The following is a 12,650-nucleotide window of genomic DNA, read 5'->3' as shown; positions in this document are numbered from 1 at the left end:
TATGGAATTAGTGCCAATGTTGTCGGCATTAGAGAGTTCATTGATTGATTTGAAACTTTTATTAGTAGATTGCACAGTACAGTACATATTCCGTACAATTGACCACTAAATGGTAACACCCGAATACGTTTTTCAACTTGTTTAAGTCAGGGTCAACGTTAATCAATTCATGGGTCCCTTTAAATGTGAGGAGTGTACTCTTTTTTTTTTTTTTTTTTACTGATTTTTGTATTTAAGATGTGAGATACATTTCTCATGTTGTAATGGATTTAACACTCTTACAGGTAAAATTACGGAAGATGAAGCCAAAAAATCCTCTCACTTGAACATCGTGGGCATGGTTGGCTCCATCGACAATGACTTCTGTGGTACCGACATGACCATTGGTACTGACTCAGCCCTGCACCGCATCATAGAGGTGGTGGACGCCATTACCACAACCGCACAGAGGTCAGTTCAGACATGAGCCCCCACCCCATGTTTCGCATCAAGACTCATTGTATTGCAACAAGCGTGTATTCTACTCTAACAGTCATGTGAACCCAAAATTGACCCAATTCATAATGATTCTAAGGGTACATTATCTATGTGTGTTCTCACAGTCACCAGAGGACCTTCATACTGGAGGTGATGGGCAGACACTGTGGGTCAGTACATGAAGCGATACAATAACTTTGCAGAGGCTAATCTCTAAAATACAGTGATAGTGTATTTTGTGTGTGTGTGTGTGTGTGTGTGTGTGTGTGTGTGTGTGTGTGTGTGTGTGTGTGTGTGTGTGTGTGTGTGTGTGTGTGTGTGTGTGTGTGTGTGTGTGTGTGTGTGTGTGTGTGTCCATAGGTACCTAGCCTTGGTGACTGCTCTGGCCTGTGGTGCAGACTGGGTCTTCATTCCAGAGATGCCACCAGATGATGGCTGGGACAACCACCTATGCAGGAGGCTGGCAGATGTGGGATTGTCTCTGCACTAGCTCTATTGTTTGTGTTGTTTTGCATGCAATATTCTATCAACTCTCTAGTGTGTTTTCAGCAAAGGGCCAGAGGTTCTCGTCTCAATGTGATCATTGTGGCAGAGGGAGCAATTTCCAGAGACGGCAAACCGATTTCATCTGACAAAATTAAAAAGGCAAGGTCGCACTGGCAATGTAAATTGCACCGGGAACGTGACAATGATTGATTTGTGTTTCTTCCAGCTGGTGACTGACAGACTTGGGTTTGATACGCGCACCACCGTCCTTGGACACGTGCAGAGGGGAGGAACACCCTCTGCCTTTGACAGAATCCTTGTAAGTACATTGGTAAAAACTTTATAAAACATAAGTGTGAGGGTAATTTCACCACACCTAGTGTGTGTGAGACTATCAGTGGTACTTAAACTTTAACTTTATGGTATCTTGCAGAAACATCCCGTTGTGTCAAAACAATATTATTATACAATGGAACCTCGATTTACGGATTTAATTGATTCTTGAACAAAAATAGAAAGTTTTGTATATTGAAGCAAATGTCTTGGTAATAAACAATGTAAAATAAATAATGGGTTTCAACCTCAACAAATGTCTATATTTCAGTAAAAGTTAGTGTACTTTGAACACAATTTAAAGTGCTAAGCACCGTATATGAAACAAACATAACAAGGTGATGATAGATCAACTTTCTATTTAATTACAAAGTCAAAACAACAACAGTTGAACTGTTCTCTTGTGCAGCTGCCACATGCACACACACTAGCCCTGTGTTGCACAAACAGTTTAAAATCACACAACTCCTTTAACTTTAACAGCCAGGTCGCTACAATGATTTGGAATAAAAAATAAAAAAACACTTTACCTTGTTGGTTAATCTTCTTGGTGTTGAGCCAAAGAAAATCTGAAAGGAACAGGTGAGGCAGTGCCGACAACACTGTAGATACTTCCTGAATGTTTCAAACCACACATCGTTAGTCCATTGTTTTCTTTGGACAAGTGAGCTAGCAAAACTAGAAACATGCTGTAAAAAGGCTAAACAACAGTTGAAAAACATGCAAAGTAGCAATTGGCACAGTAGCTAACAACAGCACTGATCTGCTGATGGAGATCTATCAGCCCGCCCACTATGGATGTGCTGCAGGCACAAAATGGCTGTGCTGCAAGGTACACAATAGGTGGATGAAAGGTTCATACACTGAGACAAGGTTTGTACAACAAAGCATATATATATATATATATATATATAGTGATTTTAATATTACGATAATAACTAGGAAAAAATGTAATGGGTCTTGATAGAAAAACACTGCTGTCCTTTTCAGTGGTTCATAGTTTGTAAAATGAAAACTCACAAACCGGCCGTCAATTTTTAGATTCACTGTCTTAGAGTTATTTTACAGTGTGAATGTTTTAATGCATATAAATATAATTCCCTCATGTCCACAAGCAGAAAAGGGGAGACATCATGCCACCCTTGGCTCCTCTCAAAATGTCTGCTTCCTGCCCCGTCCCAAAAGCAGATCTATTGTCCTCAAGAAGGGAGGGGGTTGTCAATTGTCCCATTTAACGCAGGTTTCCATGGCAACGGCTCCTTTGATCTTGCTGAAGGAGCTGCCGCCCATAAACACGTCGTTTGCAACCGTTACCAAACTTTCGTCAAGTCTAACTTGGGTTTTAACTTTGAGTATTCTGAATTGTAAATTATAGCATGCTAATAGCTGTATGCTACCAGATAGCATGCAAATGTGCCAGGAATTTTTACGTCATACCTTTTAGTCAGAAAGGGATTTTGGTTAGGGTGAGCAGATGCATTCCTATGGTTCGTCTGCTCTTGTTGTACGTTCTGCCTCTCAAATGGATCATAATGTCACCTTAATTTCACAGCTCTGCTCATCCTATCAATGATTTGTAACAGCTTTTGGGTACATTGAACGGCTGCTAGTATCTTCCGAATTTGTAGATACATCAGGGCAACAACGCTTACTTCAATCAGTCCTGTTACCATGATTACGAGAATGTCTTCAATGTCCTCGCCAGGCACACGACCCTCTACTTCTCCCCAGCAACAAACATTCTGCCAGGACAGAAAAGTTCCCCCGAATCCAAGCTTCTCATCTTGTCAATTTTGTTAAGAGGCAAGTTGATCAATTCCATTGTTTTGATTTTGGAGAGCAGTGCAAAAAGAGGCCCCAAGAAAGATAAGATATGACAATACGAGACCAATAAGAAATTGCAGGAGAGGTAATAGAGAGGGAAGGGAAGCGTCTGCTTTGGTTGAGAGAGCAAGAAATAAAAAAAGGAGAATGGATACAAAAAATGCTAACGATTTGTGTGTTAAGTAGGATTCATACAATATCTATGCTAACACAAATCAAATATAAATATTAGATATAGGACATGCTCAGGCAGCGCTAAAGGGATATTACATCATGCCATTTAGAATCGATTTTAGAATGAGTCGCGATTCTTATTTGAAATGATTGTTAATCAATTAAAAAAAATCCATATCTGCTGTACAGATTTACTTTAAAAAAGAGAAGTGTGGGATACTTCTCCTGTGCCTTATTTGTATTTGACTTGATTAAATGCTTGGGTAGAATTGTATTAAACAAAACCAGTTTTCTGTGAAGCAATATAGAAATTTATTACAGCTGCTTATTTATTTTATGGAGGAATGTACTTAATCATAGAACTGGCACCCAATGTTTTTAAAAGGTATTGAATTTTAATCGAGAATCGTTTTGAATTGAGAATCTATTCTAAATGGAATCGTACCCCGAAAAGTCGAATCGAATCGTGTGGAAAAGTCGAATCGAATCGTGTGGTGGCCAAAGATTCACAGCCCTAGCGAGTACTATTTTGTATTTAATACGGTATATGCTAACACTTAGCGAGATAGGTACTAAGTACAAGAGAACAAGGACTTCACCTCATTCAATCTTAATGTTGATCTTGATTTCGGACTGTGACAGATTTAAGTAATTGTTGCAGACCAAATCGACAAAATAAAGACCAGAAAATCATTTCTACCCATGCTCTTCCAAAAGATGCAGCAACGTGTTTGTGTCTTGCAGGGCAGCAGAATGGGAGTAGAGGCGGTGATGGCGCTTTTGGAGGCCACACCAGAAACCCCAGCCTGCGTGGTCAGCCTCTCTGGGAACCAAGCGGTCAGGCTGCCGCTCATGGAGTGCGTGCAAGTGGTATGTTGGTGTATCATCACGCTAAAAAGAATAAACTTTTGTCAGTTCTGGTTTAAATCATCTTTTGCACCCTTTTTAGACCAAAGATGTGACTGCTGCCATGGCTGAAGGCAGGTTTGAGGATGCTATCAAGCTCAGAGGAAAGTAAGAAGTTTATTATTTAAATCTACTTCAGATTGATAGCAGTGAGGTTTGGAAAAAAAAACGTTTAAAAAAATGCAATCAACTCTTAACTTGTAGGAGTTTTGAAAACAACTGGAACACATACAAGCTGCTGGCCCACATTAACCCCCCAGATGTTAAAGTAAGGACAATCTGCACTATGAACTAAAATTAACCATTATTTATAGATTTACTCCAAGTATTTTCATATTTGTTATCCTTCCCTTATGTCAGAGCAACATCAATGTAGCCATTATGAATGTTGGCGCTCCTTGTGCTGGCATGAATGCAGCAGTGCGCTCAGCGGTCAGAATGGGCATCATCCAGGGTCACAACATGTTGGCTGTTCACGATGGCTTTGACGGCCTCGCACATGGACAGGTGAGTCATATCACATAAGTATTAACACCTCCTTAGGTTAGAATCAGGTCCAAAACAGCTTGACAAAATGAAAATTATGACTTTTGTAACCTTTTATTAAGAAAAGTACCCATCCATCCATCTTCTTTTGCTTATCCGAGGTCAGGTCGCAGGGGCAGCAGCCTAAAGGGGCGTTCACACACTGCCTGATTAGATGGCGCATCATTGCATTTCTCAAATGGCCGTGAATCATGTCTTAACGATGGTGGTAGGCCTTTTTCAAAATGTTTTGAACATGGCGACAACGCAGATTGGCACGGTAGTATCACAAATCTCCACGAAAGATGGCGAAGTCCTCCAACCTCTACTCCGCATCAACCGCAGTGCCATCGTATAAGGCCGAGATGCTTCTATGTTTAATTCCGCCACTTCCGTGAAGTTACCATGTCCACTTAGTGAAGGTTCAGGCTGACTAATTATGCCGATGTTAACACGGTACTATCACAGATCTTGCGGCGCAAATATAGAGGGTGTCCCGGTTCTAGGTTTTGTGTTCGATATTAACACGAGCTTAGGTGGAGCACGGTTAATTGCCAAATCGTCACAAACCACCATCTAAACCAGCAATGTGTGAACTTCCCTTAAGCAGAGAATCCCAAACTCCCTTCTCCCCGACTACTTTACCCCTCGTCCTGAGGTATCACAAGGCTCCCAGGCCAGCTGAGACATTGTCTCTCTACTGTCTCCTGGGTCTTTGCCAAGGCCTCTTACTGGTCAGACATGCCCTGGACACCTCCTCAGTGATGCATTTGTGAGGCATCCTGACAAGATGCCCCAGCCACCTAGTCTGGCTCCTCTCAATATGGATGACAAGTGTCTTGACTCAAGAGTTCCTCCCGAATGTCAGAGCTTCTCACCCTGTCTAAGAAAGTGCCCCGCCACCCTTTGGAGCAAACCCATTTCGGCAGCTTGTACCTGCCATCTGGTCCTTTCAGTCACTTCCCAAAGCTCATAATCAAAGGTGAGGGTAAAAATGTTTGATCAACCGGTAAATAGACCGTTTTTGCTTTCGGATTTGCTGCCTCTTCACCATGGCGGACCGATGCAGAGTCCGCATCACTGTAGATATTGCACCGATCTGCCTTTCGATCTTACAATCCGTTCTTCTTGGACTTGGAGGTGCTGATTCTCATCCTAGTCGCTTTACTCAGCTGCAAACCGATCCAGTGAGAGCTGAAGATCACAGCCAGATGAAGCTAGCAGGACTACATCATCTGCAAAAAGCAAATAGACCCAATCCTGCAGCCACCAAATCGGATCTATCAGATTAACGCCTTGACTGTGCTTAGAAATTCTGTCCATAAAAGTTATGAACAGAATTGGTGACAAAGGGCAGCCCTGGCAAAGTCCAAACCTCATTGGAAACAGGTTCGACTTACTGCCGACAATTGCGACCAAGCTCTGACATTGGTCATACACAGAGTGGACTGCCAGATTTTGGCAAATATTTTTGTCATACTCTCCACAGGATTTCCTGATAATCATTGTGGAAGCCTTCTCTAAGTCCACAAAAATGTAGATTTGTTGGGCAAACTCCCATGCACCCTAAAGGACCCTGCCAAGGGTATAGAGCTGTTTCACAGTTCCACGAAAACGCAGAAAACCACACTGATCCCCCTGAATCTGAGGTGCAACTATCACTTGGACCCTCTTCTCCAGTACCTCTGTACAGACTTTTCCAGGAAGGATGAGGAGTTTTTAGTCCACAATAGTTGTTCCCAATCATGCCTCTCCCGGTCTCTTTGTCGTTGCCAGTGTGAGCGTTGGAGTCCCCCACAAGAACAAAGGAATCAGCTGAAGGAGTACCCTTCAGTAGTCCAAATCCAAAAAGATACGTACTCTGAACTGCTATATGGTGCATAAGTGCAAAAAACAGTCAGAACCTGTCCCCCGAAGGCGAAGAGAGACTACACTCGTCTTCTGGGTTGAACTCCAATGTACATGCTCTGAGACGGGGGCAACAAGTATTTCTACCGCTATTTCTACCTGCCCGTCACCTCTCTGTCACTGCTTAATACGCGAGATTGAAAGACAGCCCAACCCCGCTCGAGGGAACTGGCTCCAGAGCCTTTGCTGTGTGTCGATGTGAATCACACTACATATATCTAGCTGGAACTTATCAAGGTCTCACACCAGCTCAGGCTCCTTCCCACCCAGAGACATGACATTCACGACTGTCCCAAGAGCTTGTATTAGAATTTTTTCAAGTCAAGTAGTCAAACAAAATTGTCTGTCCTAAATGTATTTGAAAAGCTCAAGCATCTCAAAGGGAACAGGTCACATTCATAGCAAAGTATGTAAGCAGTGCGCAATAGGAAGAGAGATGCGTTATTCTTTATACACTGAAATAAAGGTGGGATAGAGGGGAGTAAGAGCATATGACGCAACTCTGTGGAAAGTGCCCACACTGGGAACAATGGTGAATTGTTGAATGAGCAACAAGAAGGGAGAAGAGATACTTTCAGTGAGTCAATGCGGACAATGTCTCACACAGGCCAGAATGTGCTTTCTGCACAACACTATTGCAATTTACACAAAGGTACATGAATGTTTTCCAACACATTTCCTCCATTTGATTCCAAAGGAATCACTAAAAACAAGAATTAAAACATTTACAAGTCACATAACAGCGGTGGGATTTGAAGGTTGGAAAAAGAGCACAGTTTGAGGTTGGGTGGTCGGGCTTGTTGGTGGTGACGTTGGCCGGTGCATTGCCTCGGAACCACAGTGTCTCGTCTACTTCTGGCCCTATAACAAGGTTATTTGTGTGGTGCAAAAGGGCTTGCTCTTCTATGACCTCAGAGGAGAGGTTACTAGCACTTCACTCCTTGCGCGTGTGTGATTCTTGCACATGACACACGGAACCGTCGTCAGCTGTGGGACTCGTTTGTATTGAGTGGCGTGGACCCACGTAGCACGTCCCGCAACCTTGACTGCAGTGTGGGTTGTCAGTTAAACCTGGAACTGTCCAAGCCAGCGTCCGAGCTTGAACTTCTTTGGGCTCGGGTTCCGTATAAGGAAATCACAGGGTTGGATGTTGTGCAGGAGTCTGTTGGCGGTTCTCAGAAGTGCTTCTCGAACTGTCCTCCTGATGGCAGTAAGAGAATTGGTTAAGTGCAAGCAATATCATCTCCCTTGAAGGAGAGATCGTTGTGACCTGGGACCCATCAGCACATTTGGTAGGGCACCCAACAAAATCTCAAAGGGAGACAGGTTGCTTTAACTGCCAACTCTCATCTGCATCAGTACCAGGGATAGGCATCGTATCCAATTCATGTCGGTCTCATAAAAGCATTATTTTCTGTTTAATGTTGCCGTTTTCTCTCTCTACCGCTCCCCCGACTGCGGGTGGTAACTGCAGTAGTTTCTCAGATTGACACCTAAAGTCTCACTCATGTTGGTCATTAATGCATTTGCAAAATGGGGGCCATTGTCGGAAGATATGTTTTACGGGATGTCCTATCGTGGAATTACCTCTCGCTTTGCTACGGTGTTAGCTGTCGCATTCCTTGTGTGGAATGCTTTGACCATCACCAAGCAATATTTCTTCCCTTCACATGGGTGGAGTTCCATCAAATCAATCATTACCGGTACATGTTGATCAGAAAATTCAGGTGGGGGGTTGGCGGCTGACGGAGACCTTAGCGGCCTACCGGGATTGGGCCTGGCACAATTCATGCAGCGTTGGCAAAACATGTCTGTGCATGTACAGAACCCTTTAATGAACCACATACTTTGGACCATCCATCCATCCATTTTCTACCGCTTGTCCCTTTTGGGGTCGCGGGGGGTGCTGGAGCCTATCTCAACTGCATTCGGGCAGAAGGCGGGGTACACCCTGGACAAGTCGCCACTTCATCGCAGGGCCAACATAGACAAACAGACAGACAACATTCACACTCACATTCACACACTAGAGCCAATCTAGTGTTGCCAATCAACCTATCCCCAGGTGCATGTCTTTGGAGGTGGGAGGAAGCCGGAGTACCCGGAGGGAACCCACACAGTCACGGGGAGAACATGCAAACCAGAGATTCGCAAACTGTGGTACGTGTACCACTAGTGGTATGCCAAAAAATGTATTGAATAAAGTACAGTGTTTTATTTTTCTATTCTCAAACTGATGATACAGTGGCCAAAACATTAAATATACTTGTTAAATAAAACCTCTGTCTTGTTTTTAATGAATATTTAGCCATAATACGATACTGTAATTTATTGTTGGTCATTATAGTAGTACTTGGAGAGCCAAGTTTTTTTTCTGAGATGAAACTTGGTGAAAAATGTTTGAGAACCACTGCTTTACACAGTCATAATCAACCTCTTTTGACACATGATCGAACCCATGTGACAATTTAGCGTACACTGGGAAAAGGTAGCTGGCATCAGGAATTGCCATCAGGACTATAATTTAAAAGGATTTGCCACTGGCCAATGTGCATGCAGTGGTGAGCGCAATAAGTTCCGCAGCCTGAGCTGAGAGGAAGGAGGCGATAGAAGAAGAGGTGACAACGTCATGATCATCAACCAAGGCAAAGCCAACCAGGGGGAAGCCAATGTCAGGGTCATGGGAAGCTGACCTGTCGACATTAACAAAAGGGGTGAAAAAGCACCCGCAAAACTAGCCTTAATCATGTCAACCAGTTTAAGATTATCTGGTACTAACAGTAATCAAGCGGAAGCCTCGTTTGGAGAAGTTTAAGGCCTACCATATCTTAATATCGCAGGCTAAGATTTTGACACCTCAAGTGATTTTAATAATTGTATTGTTTAAAAAATGATTGAAATCACCACTAGGAGTGCAATGATCCTCGGGGTGATCAGTCCAATAGTCTCACTGCATCCCAGGTGGCGAAAGGGTTTATCATACCCTATCTTTAATTCAAATTGCTAGGGGATGTCCCTGTCACACTCACTCGGTACAACACAATGTTCACATATACTTTCAGTTTTATTCTCAATCTCCTACTTCACATCTTCATCACATCCATCATCTTTTTGTACCTCATTTTCTAAGTCACTTACAATTTTTCTCAGGTTCTTTTTTGATTTCTCTTAAAGATCACTCAGTAGGTGCCATTGCAGGGCTCGAATTTAACCCGCGACTGGCCTCGTCATATGCCGTAATGCCCTGAAAAATTGACCAGCAAGAACAGGCCGTGACCGCCCTTGACTTTTTACTTGTTAATGGACTAGGGATGTAACTGTAAACAGTACAATGATAATTCGCGATAAGATTCCAGATGATGTCGGGAACGCTGTCACAACTTGTTTATATATTCTTTAGTTTGTTCACTGTGATGTTCACTCGTCCTTTATTTAACTGCAAACTGTATCAGTGTTCAAATAACTAGGTAAAATGTTTTGTCATCTCATCGAACTGAACGAAGGCTGTGAAGATTGTGTATTCTATGTGTGAGTTATCACTCTTCTTTATTTTTGTTGGCCAAACTGTTGTACTGAACCACAAGGAGGCGTTAGAGAAAAACAAATCTTGTTTATGAGTCTTCATTAGCCAAACTACTTTGGGTTTTATTTTGATATCAAAAAGTAAACGCCATGTTTTTTACATTACATTATATTACTTATTTAAGATTGTTAAGTCTATACCGATTTTTTGTGTTGGTCTCCACCTTTTTTCCTTTGGAATGTGAGTCAGTTAATTAGATTTAGTCGAGGCCGCTTCTACGCTTTCCTCCCTTTTGCCTCCTTTTTTTCTCATCGCAAAAAAGGGGGTAGAATAATGGGCTTTTGTTCTCTTATCAGGCACTTGTCCTCTCCAAGGCCGCGGTGATGAGATGCTTTCAAGGCTTTTTAAATTTGCGAGCATACTCCTCTCCTTTTTTTTCTCTAGGAGACAGCTGAATAATGGTATAATATTTATAAATACACATTTATATAAGCATAAAGCCAGCTGATAGTTTTCTGAACGTTTTAACACGCGTGACGTTGTCTAGAGATGAAACCTTTATGCCATTTTCAAGCAATAATTGGAAAACAGGCGCAATACTTTGTTCAACGTCAGGTCTGAGCGGATATTGACGTCTGGCTGTTCTGTAGTTAGATGTTGGTGTGATTTCGACTGGGTCGCAATTTTTAATCAAACCGACATCATGTTTATGAGATGCCCATGGGTGGGCCGGCACCGTCGTTAACAGTTAACTCGTCCAGGTATGTGTCAGCATAGGGCTCATCTGGACCTTGGAAAACATGTGTGGCGAAGTTTAGTTTGGAGGTGCCTTCAATTTGGAGGCCTTTGACAATTTGGGCGTCCAAAAGTTACAGTTGCCTTTGGCCGTATACGGAGGGCTACACGTACAAGGGTGCGAGTGACGTCAGTTTAAACATGCTGGGTGACATTGCCGAGTGATTGATCACAATACCATCAGGCATACATGTCAAAACCATCCCCATTTTTAGCATTAGGCCAGAAAAGTTTACCAGGCATTTTGATGAAACAACAAATTGATGTTGAGTTGAAGAACTCATGACTAGGCGTCAGAGGGGTTCACACACGGTTGTGCCGTCCGTGCATCGCGAGGCTACAGAGCGTCGACTGAGTGGTACCGACAGATCAGTAGTTCTGAGCACCAGAATCTACCAAAAAATTTATTTTTTTCATCATTTATAACCATGGCAAGTGGGCATTACTATACAACAGGTTGTACGGATCAGTGATGATAGTGTGTACAGGTATGTTGTGTAGGTGCATATCACCATCTGATGTTTCGGCACGAGGGCCGACATAGAGTCAGTCGGAAGCGTTGATCGAGACTCCAGGGCCTCCCTTCCAGTTGTGCTCATCACGTTATTGGTAAAAGTCTTGGTTGTTGCGCTGGTCTGGATCATGTCGGTAGCCATTGCCACGGGTTCGCTGAGCCCATCGTTTTTTTGGCAGGACAGTCTTTAGCCCAGTGACAAGTTTAGCACAAAGGAAGCAGGCACTGTCGTCGGGCGTCTGGAAGGGAGGGCCGCTCCCAAAAGTTTGGTCTGGAGTGTCATGTGTCGATGTAACAAGAAAAGGAGGGATACAGTTGTCGTCTTAACGAACTGTTTTATTCACAACATTACATCTACTCCAAGTGCTCACTGATAGCCTCAAACATATACACACAATGTTGAAACATGAAGACACGCCGCAACCCGTGCATAATTACAACACAATAAGCACAGAACAGCTCCATTTCAAAAAGAGAGGTAAAACAAAATTATTGAACAGAAGTAAAAAAATTATAAATAAATACTGTGATAATGTCAGGCAAGTAGAAATGCACAAAGCCATGTTTGTTTACTGTGGAAGTCACTGCTTATTCAGCACCTGCAGTGAGTAAACTCATCCAAAAGATGGTGCCATAGCACAAATAATAGCACACCTTTCCATTTATGTTAGGTTTTGTGCATGTCAAAGTAAAGTATTCCGATTTAAGGTGTGATGCATTAAAATGCACGTCATAATCAGATAATTTTTTTCAGAGTCCATGTACACAATAACAGTTTAATCCGAATGATGATCAAATTAAATAAATGTTGTCCATGTACAAGTGGCTAGCTGGTATCGCCGTCCCGTGCAAATTAAAGCATCGGTTTAACTGTGATAACCGCACACACGCACTCTCACAGTGATGCATAATAGGGAATAAATAATTAGAAAGTTTTTTCCTTAAAATTTTAAATACAAGTTTCTTTTAGACAGTTCTGAAGTTAATGTAGTGATGTAGATATTGACTTTATTATATTTGATGTATCTATAATTACATTAGAACTCTATATGTATGTATGTATGTGTGTGTATCAAATCTCACGGTACGATATTAGAGCATTATGGCCACGACAATATTATTTATGTAAAAAAATAAATAATAAAGCCTTAATGTTATGTATAAAATGAAGTGGTAAACACACTT

The 12,650-nt window shown here is 42.3% G+C and overlaps 1 protein-coding gene across 1 annotated transcript in view; it reads left to right on the top strand.

Annotated features, from left to right (window-relative positions):
• Positions 1-12,650, top strand: part of LOC133623740 (ATP-dependent 6-phosphofructokinase, muscle type-like) — a 28,787-nt gene that overhangs the window by 6,570 nt on the left and 9,567 nt on the right. The window contains exons 5-13 of the mRNA XM_061987087.2: positions 285-450; positions 603-647; positions 838-946; positions 1,027-1,122; positions 1,190-1,282; positions 4,039-4,164; positions 4,244-4,308; positions 4,405-4,468; positions 4,561-4,707. Of these exons, the coding sequence (XP_061843071.2) occupies positions 285-450; positions 603-647; positions 838-946; positions 1,027-1,122; positions 1,190-1,282; positions 4,039-4,164; positions 4,244-4,308; positions 4,405-4,468; positions 4,561-4,707 (911 nt within the window). The remainder of the gene's footprint in view (positions 1-284; positions 451-602; positions 648-837; positions 947-1,026; positions 1,123-1,189; positions 1,283-4,038; positions 4,165-4,243; positions 4,309-4,404; positions 4,469-4,560; positions 4,708-12,650) is intronic.

Source organism: Nerophis lumbriciformis, linkage group LG01 (genome assembly GCF_033978685.3).
Source record: "Nerophis lumbriciformis linkage group LG01, RoL_Nlum_v2.1, whole genome shotgun sequence".
NCBI lineage: Eukaryota > Metazoa > Chordata > Actinopteri > Syngnathiformes > Syngnathidae > Nerophis > Nerophis lumbriciformis.
Note: the sequence above shows the minus strand (reverse complement) of the source record. Positions and strands in the feature narration are given on the sequence as shown.